At 37.8% G+C, this 13,605-nt stretch overlaps 1 protein-coding gene across 3 annotated transcripts in view; it reads left to right on the forward strand.

Annotated features, from left to right (window-relative positions):
- Window positions 1-13,605, forward strand: part of COG2 (component of oligomeric golgi complex 2) — a 37,467-nt gene that overhangs the window by 17,584 nt on the left and 6,278 nt on the right. For all 3 annotated transcript variants that reach the window (XR_010070303.1, XM_063329063.1, XM_063329064.1), the window contains 7 exons: window positions 2,214-2,275; window positions 3,515-3,666; window positions 5,068-5,268; window positions 6,102-6,174; window positions 7,432-7,574; window positions 9,775-9,914; window positions 13,156-13,336. Coding sequence is in view for 2 of the 3 variants with exons in the window: in XM_063329063.1 (XP_063185133.1) it covers window positions 2,214-2,275; window positions 3,515-3,666; window positions 5,068-5,268; window positions 6,102-6,174; window positions 7,432-7,574; window positions 9,775-9,914; window positions 13,156-13,336 (952 nt within the window). In the remaining variant the exon portion in view is untranslated. The remainder of the gene's footprint in view (window positions 1-2,213; window positions 2,276-3,514; window positions 3,667-5,067; window positions 5,269-6,101; window positions 6,175-7,431; window positions 7,575-9,774; window positions 9,915-13,155; window positions 13,337-13,605) is intronic.

Consider the following 13,605-nt stretch of genomic DNA (forward strand, 5'->3'; position numbering starts at 1 on the left):
AGAGTGCAGAATTTCCAAAAAAAGAGGAGAGAGAAATTGATGTTTATTTTTAACGTGGATCACTTCAGTGGCCTTTTTTTTATGGCATGATTCTATAACTGGCAATAACAGTACAACCATAGCCACATTTGTACAATTTCTTTAATTCAGGATAAATGTACATTGCTGTTGAAAAATTCCATCTCGGAATCTTAGGAGTGCTGGAGCTAATATAAGTGATAGGAGCAGGGGTCTGGGAGAAAGGTCTTTGAGTTTTTGCTTGCACAACTGTTCCTGTAGCTGTGTAGTGAACCAATACGAGGATGTTACCCTGGGCAAAAAAAGGTCGACTCTCAACTCCAATCAATTTCTCCAAACCACTTAACTGTACAAATATTCCTGCTGGCCCAAGGGAAAGGGCAGGAGTACAGTAGCAGTGCTGAGTGCATGGACTTAAAGCGTCCATGGAACTGTAGACATTATAAACCTTTTAACAGATGGATATCGTTAATAGGTCTCTGAGTCTGCCCCTTTTGTTTGAAAGTGCAACTTTTCTAATAAGTGACCACTTGATCAAACTTTGATGCTCTTGCTCATAAAATTGAAATGGAGCTTCAGCATATTCTTTTTGTTCCAAAATGTTCTTTTCCATTAGGTATTTTGAGCTCTGATTAAAAAAACTTTAAAAAAAATCATTTTCCTGTAATCCAAGATCACTGTATATCTAAACAGTGCACTATTTCAACAAATGATTGGATGACGGCAGCTGCTTCATCTTTCCTCATGTTATTCCTATATATTGGAATAATCTGATAACTTTTGGAAGTGCCCATGAATTCTTTAGTGCACAACTGTGAAAACAATACATCATATTCGTTATATATATCAGGGAAGCTTTTTTTTTTAATGTATGTTAATATCCTAAAGTCACAGGGACATTTTATTGAAGTATTATCTCACACTATGGCATTTATAATTGAGATTGGTGGGTTTTTTCTTTTTTCAATTACAGAAATTGTCCAGAACAATCACCCCTCACTAGAGCCTTTACACATGATCCTTTGAGGAACAGGTGGATGTACAGGCACTTTTTCTGCAGCAGTGCTGGCACAAGCAGCGCCAGTAACTCCCTTGCCATTCAAACTGTAGTGAGCCCCACATTGGGGAAATTTTTTTCCTATGTAAGAAACATTCATCAAGAATCATGCCACTGTTAAAAATCTGATTCCATTCTCTAATCCTTTTCACTATAATATAAGACTTAAAAGACAGTGCTGTGTTGGTGGCAGTGCTGCGTAGACAGGAATGAGAGTTTGAAGCCATCTCACAAATATTTCTAAAATATGTTTAGTTGCTAAAGATGCATCTAGTCCATTAGGAGTTTGAACAAGAAAAGCTAGGTGGACCCCTGTTCTGATCTGGAAATGATAGTTAAGAGGCTTTAAGAGAAGCCCTACAGGTTTGTAATTGGTAAGTTTGATAGAAAGACTTACAGAGCTACTATGATGGACATAAAAGCAAGAAAGGGGAAGCCAATGACAGTAAAACTTTCTATAGGGGAGCTAAAAATGATAGCTTTGTTTCAGCATTTAGAGGGAAAACCTGATTAAAGAATAATTTTCTGCAGCTCTTGCTTTATAATTCTTAGATGAGGGAAATGCTATGTTGTTTTAAATATGGAAAAGTACAAGAGGTATTAATAGTAACTTTGCTGTTATACCTGTTACACCTTTTTGAAGGGTGAATTTTTAAAAAAGGGAGTCAAGGTATCCTGTGAGGAACTATTGATTTTTATCAGGTACAGAATTGTTTGCAGAACCTTATGCCACTGTTCATTGACGATATCACATGACATATCTGAAGGTCGGCTAAAGCAAGTATGAGACAATGGGTTCACTTTTAGTTTAAAAACAGTAACAAAAAACTTCACTCCTCAAAAGAGCTGAGGAGTTGGCACTCTGTGAGCTATCATTTTGATAATGTTTGAAACCATGACTTTAATAATTTTCCCGAGTATAAGCCTGTAAAATGTCAAAGGTTCTCTTTCGAGTGATTGAATGTTGGTCTGGTTTATATCCCGATTTATGTTGGGCAGAAATAACCCCATGTTTAAAATCTGTGTATGTGCATTGATAGCACATTGAAATAATATTGAAATAAACATTGAAAAAATGTTCAGGCATCAATTTAAGCAATTGTTGAATTGTAATATTCAAAAGTTTTCTGTCTCTCAGATTCAGAGAAATAGCAGGGGCCTTGGAAGAAGCACTTTCAGATACACTAGAGGAAGCACCAGGTAAACTTTTATTGCAAAAAATAACTTCTCTGTTGTGAAGGAATCAGTGGTATAAGTGGTTACTGTTTGTCTACTGACTGTTTAGTCACATGTATCCCAAGGGTTCACATGAGCTTTCTGTTTTCTGATTGACTGATTAAACAGTAGAATACATTTTTCTAGAGAAGGCAATATGAGAGTACTGGTCAGTGATCACTTTACATACTAAAAACACCCCTTTTGGCAGCAGCCATTAATATCTTTGTGGAACTATCCCCTCAGTGCAAGAAAGAACTAAATTGGTATTTGGCATCCTCGAAGTGACAACCTCCATTGTTGCTATGCTGTGTTATTGGGGCATGTTTTTCTTAATTGTTATAGGGCTATGTAAAGGTGAAAAATGGCAGCAATTAGGCTTGCCATGGTTTATGGTGTTGGTGTCTGGTCCAAAAACATGTATTGATTTAGGAGCAGATGAGGAGGTGTGCACCAAGAAGGATTAAAGTGGAAGGGGAAAACCTGGTATATTCATTAGAAGTATATTGTAATCAGAAAAACTTGACTTCAGTTAGCAAATACTTACAAAGAAGGCAGCTAAGAGCCACATAAATATATGCATCTCTGTGTGCGCATATATACACACATCCTCTCTGAAGAGAGCAAGGAGAAAAAATCCTTATGGAGACAAAATGCATAAATCCTGCCACTTCATGGTGTTTGCCTGGAACTTGCAGATGTGTTCCTTAGCTCTCAAATTGTATGCTATAAAATGTTTGTGCATGAACTGCTTTAAAAGTCTTTGGTTTAAATATGGATATTCCTACAGTGTTTTAAATAAATATTTCTAGCAGATATCTTGGGTATAACTGTGATAGCAGTAGTAGTTTAACGGCTGGCAAGCATGTCTAATATAACTTCTTTGTAAGACAGCCAAAAATTACCCTGAAAATGTTACCTCCTGAAGTGGATTATTTGGCCAAGCTATTCCTGCCTTTGTTGCAGGCAAATTCTCATTTGTTGCTTTTGCCTGCACAGCTACAGCAAGACTTAGTGGAATTTGAAATCTGAAGCAATGAGGAGCTAATATTTTAAGAGTTTGCTTTAGACAATGCTTAATAAATCCTCTTTGCTATCTTTGTGATTGTGTCTCTTTGGAAGACTTTATTTAAAAAAAAAACGCCTAGGGTAATACAATTACACTGATGTTACATCTTTTGAAAATGTGCTTCAACTTGACCTTTGTTTTCTGATTGTTTCTAGCTGGCAGCTCATACTGTCTTTTGGCCACTCACATGGTCTGGATGAGTCTTCTGAAGTGCTGGTCAGATCAAATGTTTTTACCGTTATTAGCACACCGTCTGTGGAAACTTAGTCTGCAAATTTTGGCACGCTACTCTGTGTTCATTGGTGAGGTAAGAGAACAATGTGCTTATGGTTTTGGTGATGGGTTATGTCCATCACTAAGAGACCTTTTGAAACAATGTATGTGACCTCTTTTTAAGCACTTTTTTTCTGAACCTAACATTCTTGAATAAGAACACTTTCAACCCGTTCATGAGCTTAAAGTATCACTGCAAAATATGTTACTAACCACAAAGACCGGTGCTGCTGTGGTATTACTGTCTGATGGTTGCCAAGGCTGTAGTCCTGTATATGTTTAACACTGCCTCAGCCACTGAAAAAAGTAGTCACAATCTTTTGGGTTTGTCCTGTTTGTGATTACTACTCATTGATACAGTGGACGAGGTTGTGAAACTGAGCCAGGTGAAAACTAACCATGCAAAAAAAAAAAGGGGGATGAGTTAATCTGGATCAGTTCCTCAGTGTTGAGAGTGTAAAACTGGAAGTTTTATGGGCAACTGACTCAACACTAACGATTCTCTGCTTCTGAGCAGGAGAGGTTGTGCTTTGCTCTTCTACTCCCTGCTCCCAGGCATACAAGTTTCCCTGTTTCCTGTGTCACAGAAAGACAGCATGATGGAATAATTGGGATTTAAAGGGACTTCTGGAGGTTATCTGGTCCAAATTCCTGTTCAAGACAGAAAGGTTGTGCAGAGCCTTTTCAAGTTGTATTTTGAGTATATCCAAAGCTGGCAATTTCACACCTCTCTGGGAACCCTGTTCCAATGACTGACCCCTTTTTTCATATTTGTTCAGAGTTTCCCTTGCTACACCATGTCTGTTGCCTCTTACTCTGTCACTGTACCTCAAGGAAAGTCTGATTCCACGTTCCCTATACATGCCCCTTAGGTAGTTGAAGACAGCAGTAAGATCTCCCTATATCCTTCTCTTAAGACTGAATGACTTGGTTCTCTCAGCTAAAGTGGCTCATGAGAAGTACTGATAAGTACCAGGGTTAAAACAGAGCAGTTGAGTGAAGCCCGTGCCTGACAGCAGAGGGCATGAGGAGGTGGGAGAAAGGGGTTGTTTGACAGCAGTCAGTGGTTATCATTTTTGTATTCCAGCGTATGAAAATAAACTGTGTTTCTGCAAAGCAGATAATGATCAAATTTTTGGTTTTGCACATTCCTCCAGTGCAGTAGTTCATTTGAATGCCACACAGACGAAAATTGCTGCAGGACTGGGCTGCCCTCTTCCATAGTGACAAATTTGTTCAAAATCATCCAACTCCTTAGTGCACCAAAACCTTTTAAAAAATATCTTTTTCGATTTAATTTAGGAATGCTAATATTCCTTTTAAGCGTGGCATTCTGCTGCTGAAAACTTGCAAATCCTTTGTGTCCTGATTCTGTTTGTCCAACTTTAACTGCCTTCACTATTGCTAAGGTTCACATCTCAATTTGATGTTTCAGGTTTCTGTGAGGCCCATTTCCTGTGAGAATATGAAGGAAAGCAAAAAATCGGTGCCAGTTGGTAGAAAGGAATCTTCTGTAAGCCTCAGCCCTGGTGAAGACCAAGGGAACGAGTCTTCTCCAGAAAGTCAGACATTGCCTTCTATATCTAGTACTCAGTTGGTATATGTCGCTGCAGATCTGGACAAACTCCAGGATCAGGTTTGTGCTTGTGACTTTACTTATGAAAGAGTCTATGTGCCAATATTGTTTGGCGTCTTGTTAAGGACATTAAATTGTTTAAAACAATGTTCCGTAAGCTGGGTTTTTATCTTAAATGCTAAAACTGGAGTAGTCTGATACAGAAAATATCATGTGAAATAAATGGTCTACTCTAGGCTTATTTGGAGTGGCAGATTACAGAGAAACCACTTCTGGTGTTTAAACTCTTTTTATCAGTAACTGCTGGACTTAACCCCTAAAATAATATGGTTTTGCTCATTTTTGGTGCAAAGTGTCGCTGTCCCAGAGTCTTACCTTTGCTAGTAAAATCTTAGTTGCAGCTTGGAGTGTGGTGCAATATTCAGATTTAATATTATGTTCTCTTGTACGTGTTTACTGGTTTTAGTTTTTGAGGTTGAAAGAAGGTTTTATCATCATGATTATACTTTACTAATGATCTAGAGTCTTGAAAAGAGATGTGTGGTTTTCTTTCAGTGGGGATGACTTCTGTGTATTTTTAGTCAATAAGGCTGCAATTTCTGAAATTTGTGAAGTTATAAATTGCATCTGGGTTGATAATATTTTTTTTAATGTTAAATGATTTCCTCTGAGGACAACAGTAAGGTATGGGACTTATTGCATAGGCCTTAAATCCTGTGAATATTGTGTTCTTCTAGTACCGGTTTCCTATAAATGCAGTAAAAAAGTAGAAAAGATTGAAGGTGTCTTTTGATGCACTGAAAACATACAGAATGTAGGAAGAGTAATTAAAATATGTTTATAACACGACTGTATCTCTTCTGGGTTTTGGTGTTGTCTTTTTTTTTTTTCAGATTCCTGATATCTTAGAAATGATTAAACCAAAACTTGAAATGATCGGCTTCAAGAACGTATCTTGTCTTGCAGGTAAAGCTGAAAGGCTGAATTCAGTCCCTTTCCCCTTTCTTCCAAATCCCCTCTGCCAACCAAACTAAATCAGCTTTTACACACAGTTTCATGATTTACAATGAAAAAATTGAAAATATGAATGCTTTTATTACTTAATTAAGCTGCTTGAGGTTTAGATTGTTAAATAGAAACTATCTTGAACAGAAATGATGACTCTGGAAAACGTTTGATTAAAACTGAGTGAGTCTGAAGTGCCTTGGGCTTTTTCAGGGTGGTTTCTTTTTCTTTTCTTTTTTTTTCTTGGTGGGTTTTTTTTTTCCCTAAGTAACTTGTCATTGTCCATAATTAGGATGCTTTTCCAGTAAGTGGGGGACCTTAGACTAGAAGATTCGTATCATATCTTTAAATACCTACTTGTAAAGGAAATGGGGGAAGAAGTAAAGAGAGACTTTCCATTATCCAATTGAAACTAAAATATTTTTCTGACAAGATTTTTCTCTATATGGCCAGATGAATTGTGTAAGGAGGAGAGTTATCAAAGTTTCATAGTTAAATACCTTAACTTCAGAGAATAGAAGTAGTGAGCATTTTAGCCTCCTTTTTTTCCCATTGTGTGCGTTCTTTTGTTGTTTTTGTTTTTTTTTTTTTTAATCTGATCATCCTTTATGTGAGACATGGAGTCTGATTTTAATTTAGTAATTAAAGCCAGGCATGTAGTAGCTGGGTGAGTGAACTAGTGTCTGTCTTCAAGTATAGTCAGAAGTTCTGTGCTGTGAATTCCACTTAAATCTCTAAATCAGGATTATTGGTGGATGTCCAAGTCCATTAGAGAGGTAGCAGCTTGTGGACATCACCCACTCAATAGGTGGTTTATTGTCAATCACAGCTTTGAGTTGCGCGTGTTCCAGTCACTCCATAGGGAATTTAGGTACTGTGAGAAAGAATTTCGCAACTACAGCTTCCTTGGTAGGTCAGAGCCTTTTGATTCAAGCCCCTTGCTACATTGGTAATACTGAAAAAAATGGATAATGTTACTTTACCCCTTTTTTCTTTCCTTCCCTCCACCTTTTTTCTGGCTGAGGAATGGTTGGCCTTACAGGACATGTTTTCTAAATGGCTGGCGTCTATTTTTAGTAAGCATCCTGTATTTAATATCGGCATCCCTGTAGAATAGCGAGTGAGATTGGCGTGATGGAGGAGGGGATGTCACATAATTTATGTTGTGTGATTGGGCAGGGTAGCTCAGTTTAAACTTTAGCATTTCTACTTCAATAGGAGCCTTGGAAGACTCAAAGACTTCTTTATCAGCCTGCATCCCTACCTTGAATAACAGGATTATCCAGGATCTCAGTGAGTCCTCCTTCGCTTACCTGAAAAGTGCACTGGAAGTTCCAAGATTGTATAGGAGAACCAATAAGGTCAGTGCTGGTTGCAGACAAAAAAATAAATCTCAGAAAGGCCTATCCTAAGAATGTTAACCAGGCAGTACGTTTATGAGTTCTTCAGGCCTGTCCATATCTGCTTGACAGTCAAGAGCTCTTGAGATAATTTACTGATCTACCGTTTACTTTATTGAAAAGGAAAAAAAAATTCTATTTTCAAAATTTTACATACGGTAACAAGGATGAGGGCACAGCCCTGAGATAGAAGGAAGGGCAAGGAATAGAACTGTTGATGTACAAAAGAAAAAAGGTTAATGAGAATAAAGGTGTTTCACTTGCGTTGTAGCATATACTGTAAGACGCAGTGCTGCTGAGTGGCAGGCTGCTTCTGGGGGGGGTGACACTTCTGCCTGCTATGTCAAGAAACTCTCAGTGAGCTAGCTGTTTGGATTTGATTGAAGAAGTATTTTGCACAGAAGGAGCAAGGTGAGAATGGCTAAAAAGAGTTGATAAACTAATAATAAATAATGGTGAAATATGGTATCAAAAATGATTGTCTGATCTTCGCTTGTTCTACCACTGTGACTTGCCTTTGCCAGTCTGCACAGTCATGTTGGTAGTTAGCTTAGCATCATTCAGGCAACAGAAAAAAACTTGGGTGACGGGGACCACTGACTACTACATCCTTGTGTAATTTGAACACAGAAGGCAGTCTGAAATGGGCAAGGCCCATTGCTTGTGGGGTGTTTTCGGTTGGTGGCAGGGGGAGGGTTGCCTTGGCTCACCAAAATCAGAAACGCTTTCCTGGCTATCAGGAAGAAACTGTGCTGCCACCAGCAGTGCTGTACTTTTTTCAGTGGCTAAATGGAAAAATTTAGAGCTATTGAGTCTACTTTTTTGAAGGATATTAAGTTTTCTTTGGGTGGTAAATATTTAGGGTCAACTGGAAGAGAATTGCTCCGAAGGGAGTAGTTTATTACTGCAGTTTATTATTAGGGTTTCTCATTTAAGGACATACTTAATTAGAAATTGTTTTTAGAAAGAAGAAACAATCTCAAGGCTAAGAAATTCATCTATGTAGGGACTGGATTGTTCTGTCTTTAACACAGAATATTTTTACTTAAAGGAAAGAGTAGAACAATGTATGAAGTCCAGGGAGAGTGAAAAATACAACAACTCTACACTGCTTAGCTCAGTTACCTGAAGGCAAACTTTGCATAGTGATTTAGTGGACTGCCATCATCTCTCAGTTTTCTGTGGGATCTTTAAGCAGATGGTGGGCTAACTGTGCCAAAACAGAGACTTAGGACCTGGCCATCTTCAGTTCAGTCAAGTTGCTAGCTTGAGCTCTGTATTCCGTCAGTGTGACTGCATTGCTTTCTTGGCCATCAATCTAACTGGCTTTACGTGGTGCAAAGCCTGAATTTATAAACAGGAGCAAGATGACTTGGGTAGAGAAGGTACATTATTACAGTCATGTTAAGTTTTGGCAACTTTATTTTTACTATGTTCTAATACTTTGATTTTTTTCAGCAGAATTCAGAATTTGGCTTGAGGATAGTCTTTGCAGGAATTGGTTGTGCAAAGACACTTTCGCTTGGCCAAGTTTTAAGATTTGGAACTCTAAGAGGTTAATGAGGTATTTCAGGTGTCAGGGATTTGCGTACCCTAGATATGTTCTGTTGCTTTGCGATGTATGACGTTCACCCAAGCTCTCTGTGGATTGTCCCTGGACAGACGAAGCATTCTGTGACCAAAACTAGCTGAGAAGATGATAATGGGGGAATATTAGTTATCCCAAAAGTATTCTTCTGGCAAATATACTGAGGGAGGAGGATGGTATAAGAACAGAAGGAACAATGTCTTCAGTTTAGTGAAGTATAGTACAAAATAGTAGGTATTTTAACAAAGATATAACAGGCTGTTGTGGACACTGAGTCTGCTCAGCTTTCTCTAAAAATCATTGTGAGCAGAAAGTATATTCAGGATCATGCCCTGATATCAAAAAGCTTTGGTCATTTTGAACCTTGTTCTATATTATATCACATTTATAACACTACTGAATGATTTTGTGATGGTGTCTTTCCAATGTGTCTTTCCAAACCTCTTCATTGGTATGTATTTTTTTTAGGTACAGGCTTAGCATTTTATATATCTGCTATAATTCGGTGTTGATGTTTTCAGTAAGTAAATTACTGGTTCTTTTTCCTCACCTTGTTTCTCTGTCATCTACCAGGAGGTGCCAACTAAAGCTTCACCTTATGTCGACAGTGCTCTTAAGCCCTTCTACCGACTGCAGAACGAATACAAAGATATATTGAAACAGCCCATGATTCATCAATGGTTGGAAGGTGCCCTCTCTGAAAGCACACAGAAGTAAGGGAACCATACAGAATGTTCTTTGCATTAATTAAAAATTCCAGTGTCCATTGAATGGGCACAGGAAAAAAAAAAACAGAACACTATGAATTAACACAACTGTAAAGAAAACAAGAATACATCCCACTTTTGGTAGGGTCTGTTTCTTCAGATTTACACTGCTGTTGTGTATTCAGCAGATGAAAAGCCTGGCAGGGAATCCAGAGACCTGACTTCTGCTCAGATCTGTGCAAACCATGTCATTGTGGACAGGGCATTTGAAAAATTGTTTAGCTCTAGTAATGCAACAGTGAACTAAAAACTTGCATTTTGTCTCAGAATTGACGTAAACCTTAACCTCATGTTATTTTCAGTGAATAATGGCCAAATTTTCAAGAAACCTGGGTTCTATTATCCTCTGACTCTTTTAATGTATGTAATGATTAACCAACCTTAGTGCTTTAAAAAAAACACCACCTTGGATTCTTTTAGCTCTTGAAGAGCTAACTGTTATCAGTTTAATAAGGCAGTTAAAAAGCAATGCTTTCTTTAATAGATTTTCTGCTTCCTATTTAGCGTCTTGAAGACTTCTTGAGCATGAATATCCATCAGCATTAAGTTCCTTAACAGACTTTGTTTCAGTCCGTTTGTCTAGCTGTATTTTAAATTCATACTGTTGTGGGATGTTGCATTCTATTAGTTCAACCAGTTAAACTGTAACATGAGAAAGCAATACTTGCTTTTGTTTGGAAGTTCTGTCAAATAATTTCACGGGATACACCCTGTTTCTTGCACTATGGATAATTTATTCCGTGTGTCAGCTGTAATTTTATATATCTCTGTAATCTTGCTTCACGCTAAAGAGTTCCTGTAGCCTATTTTGATGTTTCCTTTTCCCATCTCTATAGCTGCTTTTTGCTGGTTTTCTTTGTCCTTTCTGGTCATAGGTGGTATGATCAGAAGAGTCCATACAGGTTACAGTGCGATGCTGGTGATTTCTGTCTGTCCTTACATGGTTTTCCTGATAATTCTTAGCATATTGTCTTGTTTGTTGAGTGCTGCTGAGCATTGGACTGATGGTTTCTGAGAATTAGCCCTGTAATACTGAGGCTTTAAACTGTAGTCAGAACATGAGTTCTTTCCTGCCCTTCGCCTCCTTATCCCTCTCTGCTGCTCCACTTCTGGCACCTCTGGGGTACTCATTAGTGTCCAGTGCATCTGCACCACTTTACAGTCGCTTTTTCGGTTATTCAGAATAAACTTAAAACTATAAGACAGTTTTGACACTCAAATATTCACTAACTGTCCTTTAATATTTTGGACAGAGCTAAGCATAGATTGGTCTGGATTCCACTGGTCGCTTCCATTTTGCACAAAAACAGCTTATTCAAGCTTGGTCTCTCCTCTTTTAGCCAGTTACTAGTCCATAAAAAGCAGCTTACTCTTAACTCATAGCAGTTCTGTTTGTTTAAGTAACATTGCTGAAGGACTCCAGAGATTGCTGGAATGTCAAGTTGCATGCTTGTAGACCTGAAATATCTTAGAGTGGGTTCTTGTCTGTCCGTCTGTCTACCTCTCTGTGTCTACTAAGCCTTGCTTTTAAAGCTTGAGTAAATCTGGTGATGCCACACAAAGTAAGTAGCTGTTCTGTAGTTCCTTGGATCCATTCAGAGTTTTTTTTTTTTTCTTTCCAAAAAAAACAGTTTCTCACTTTCCATATCAGTGTTACCAAACCCGACTTAAGTGCTAGGTTAAACACAGTGATAACGGTTAAACACAGGAGTAAGTTTGGCAGGTTCTTTTGTTAATTCCGTAAACCTTTCTGTTGCATTCTGTTTTCATGACTTGTTGTTACTATTTTTATCAGTTTGTTTTAAAATACTGTATCCTCACTGAACAAGAGAAGAGACAAAGAAACTGAATTTCTTAAACGAAGTAATCTTGTAGTTTCTTTGCTGAGAATGCAGAGACAAGTAATTAATTTAATTTCCTGCTGTGACAGTATCTTCTTGCATCCAAAATAAAAAAAAAAAAACAGAAAAGAGCATAAACTCTGGTTAAAAATCACTGAGGACTAAACTTGCTTAATGGCAGATGAACTTCTAAGTACAGCAGAACTGGGAAGTCTTCACAAGTGAGTGGGACGGGGAAATACCAAGATATGAAAAGAGTGCACAGTTGACTTTTACTGGTATATTTTTATGTTTTGTAGAATGGTATCTTGAAACAGTTTCCATGGCACTGGCAAGCACTCTTTCTGAAGCCATTCCTATCTAATTATCCCTTAAGAAAGCTTGCCTGCTTTCTGTTGCCTCGCTGTTTAAAAGTAAGCATCAGGAAGATTCTTTCAACTTCCCTAATTCTTACAGCATTAGTTTGATCACTGTCATAGAGAGGCTCTTTGAAAGTTACAGGTTTTAGCAAATTGTAGAACATAGCTCAATCTGGTCACTTTTTTCGTGGATCCTCTAATTTCCCTTTGTTCCTCTATTTTCTTCTCTTAGCTATTCTTAACAAAACTCACAGTCCTGGGCATCTGGTAGTTAATTTATATGATATTAAGCCCTTCCCATTTAGGCATGGGATTTCAGTCCATACGGCTTTCTGAAATTTTCCTGATTAGTTGATTTGTTACCTTGTTTGATTCTATGGTTTCTTTAATGTGGATGCCAGTATGTGGGAAGCAATGTTTTATTCCATCTGTGCCATTTCTAACTTAGCATTAGTGTTCTTGTGATGTTTCCTGCCAACTTCCTGAGAGTCCTGTTTAGATCAGTTTCTTCATTTTAGAAATAGGCATTTCACTGGTGGGCACTTGCATGCTTTCATATACACATACTCTTCTAATAATGTATTTTTTGGTCTGTCAGGCTGTTATTCTTTTCCTGTTTATAAAAGGAGTTCTACTTTGTGCTCTATTGGTTGTAAATAGAGGCTAACTCAGATTGTTTGAAATGGAGTAATTGCATTCCTTGGTCTCAATTACTGAATTTAAACATCTTGAACAGGTCCAAAATGTTGTGGTAAGAAGGAGGCTTCAATCCTGAATGGCAATCTTCAGATTGACCTCTAGAAATTATGATAGAAATGCTGATTAATTGATAATGATGGAAACACAAGTAGCTTCCTGACAAGGAAAACCACTCCTCCCAGCATTGTTCAGCATTTTTCTCTGTGCCAGTGATGTACTGATATATGAAGTAGGCTTCTCTGTAAAACTGTAATTTTTTTTCTTTCTCATTAATCTTCCTTAATTTAGGTATTATGAAACTGTGTCTGATGTGCTAAGTTCTGTTAAGAAAATGGAAGAGAGCCTAAAAAGACTGAAGCAAGCCAGAAGAAATGTAACTTCAAACCCTGTTGGTACAAATGGGGGCATGAGTGATGATAATAAAATCCGACTGCAGCTGGCCCTAGATGTTGAGTATTTTGGAGAACAAGTAAGTTATGAGAACAAGTTTGTTTACTATTGTTACTGGTTTTGGAAGGGAGTGAGATAGAGGAGGAAAGGTGAAATTTGACTTTTTTTCTTGGTTTTGAAAGCTTTGTTGATGTGGTTCTGGTTTTTGGAGGTTTTGCTTTGTTCTTTCACATCTGCGTAATGGAGGTGACTTGAGACCTTGGTCATTGCAGATACCACTCGAGCAGCTAGAAACGCTTGTTTTCCTGTCCATTCTAATACAAATGCAAAACGTGTATTTTGTATTAC

The sequence above is a fragment of the Chroicocephalus ridibundus genome, chromosome 3 (assembly GCF_963924245.1).
Source record: "Chroicocephalus ridibundus chromosome 3, bChrRid1.1, whole genome shotgun sequence".
Classification (NCBI taxonomy): Eukaryota; Metazoa; Chordata; class Aves; order Charadriiformes; family Laridae; genus Chroicocephalus; species Chroicocephalus ridibundus.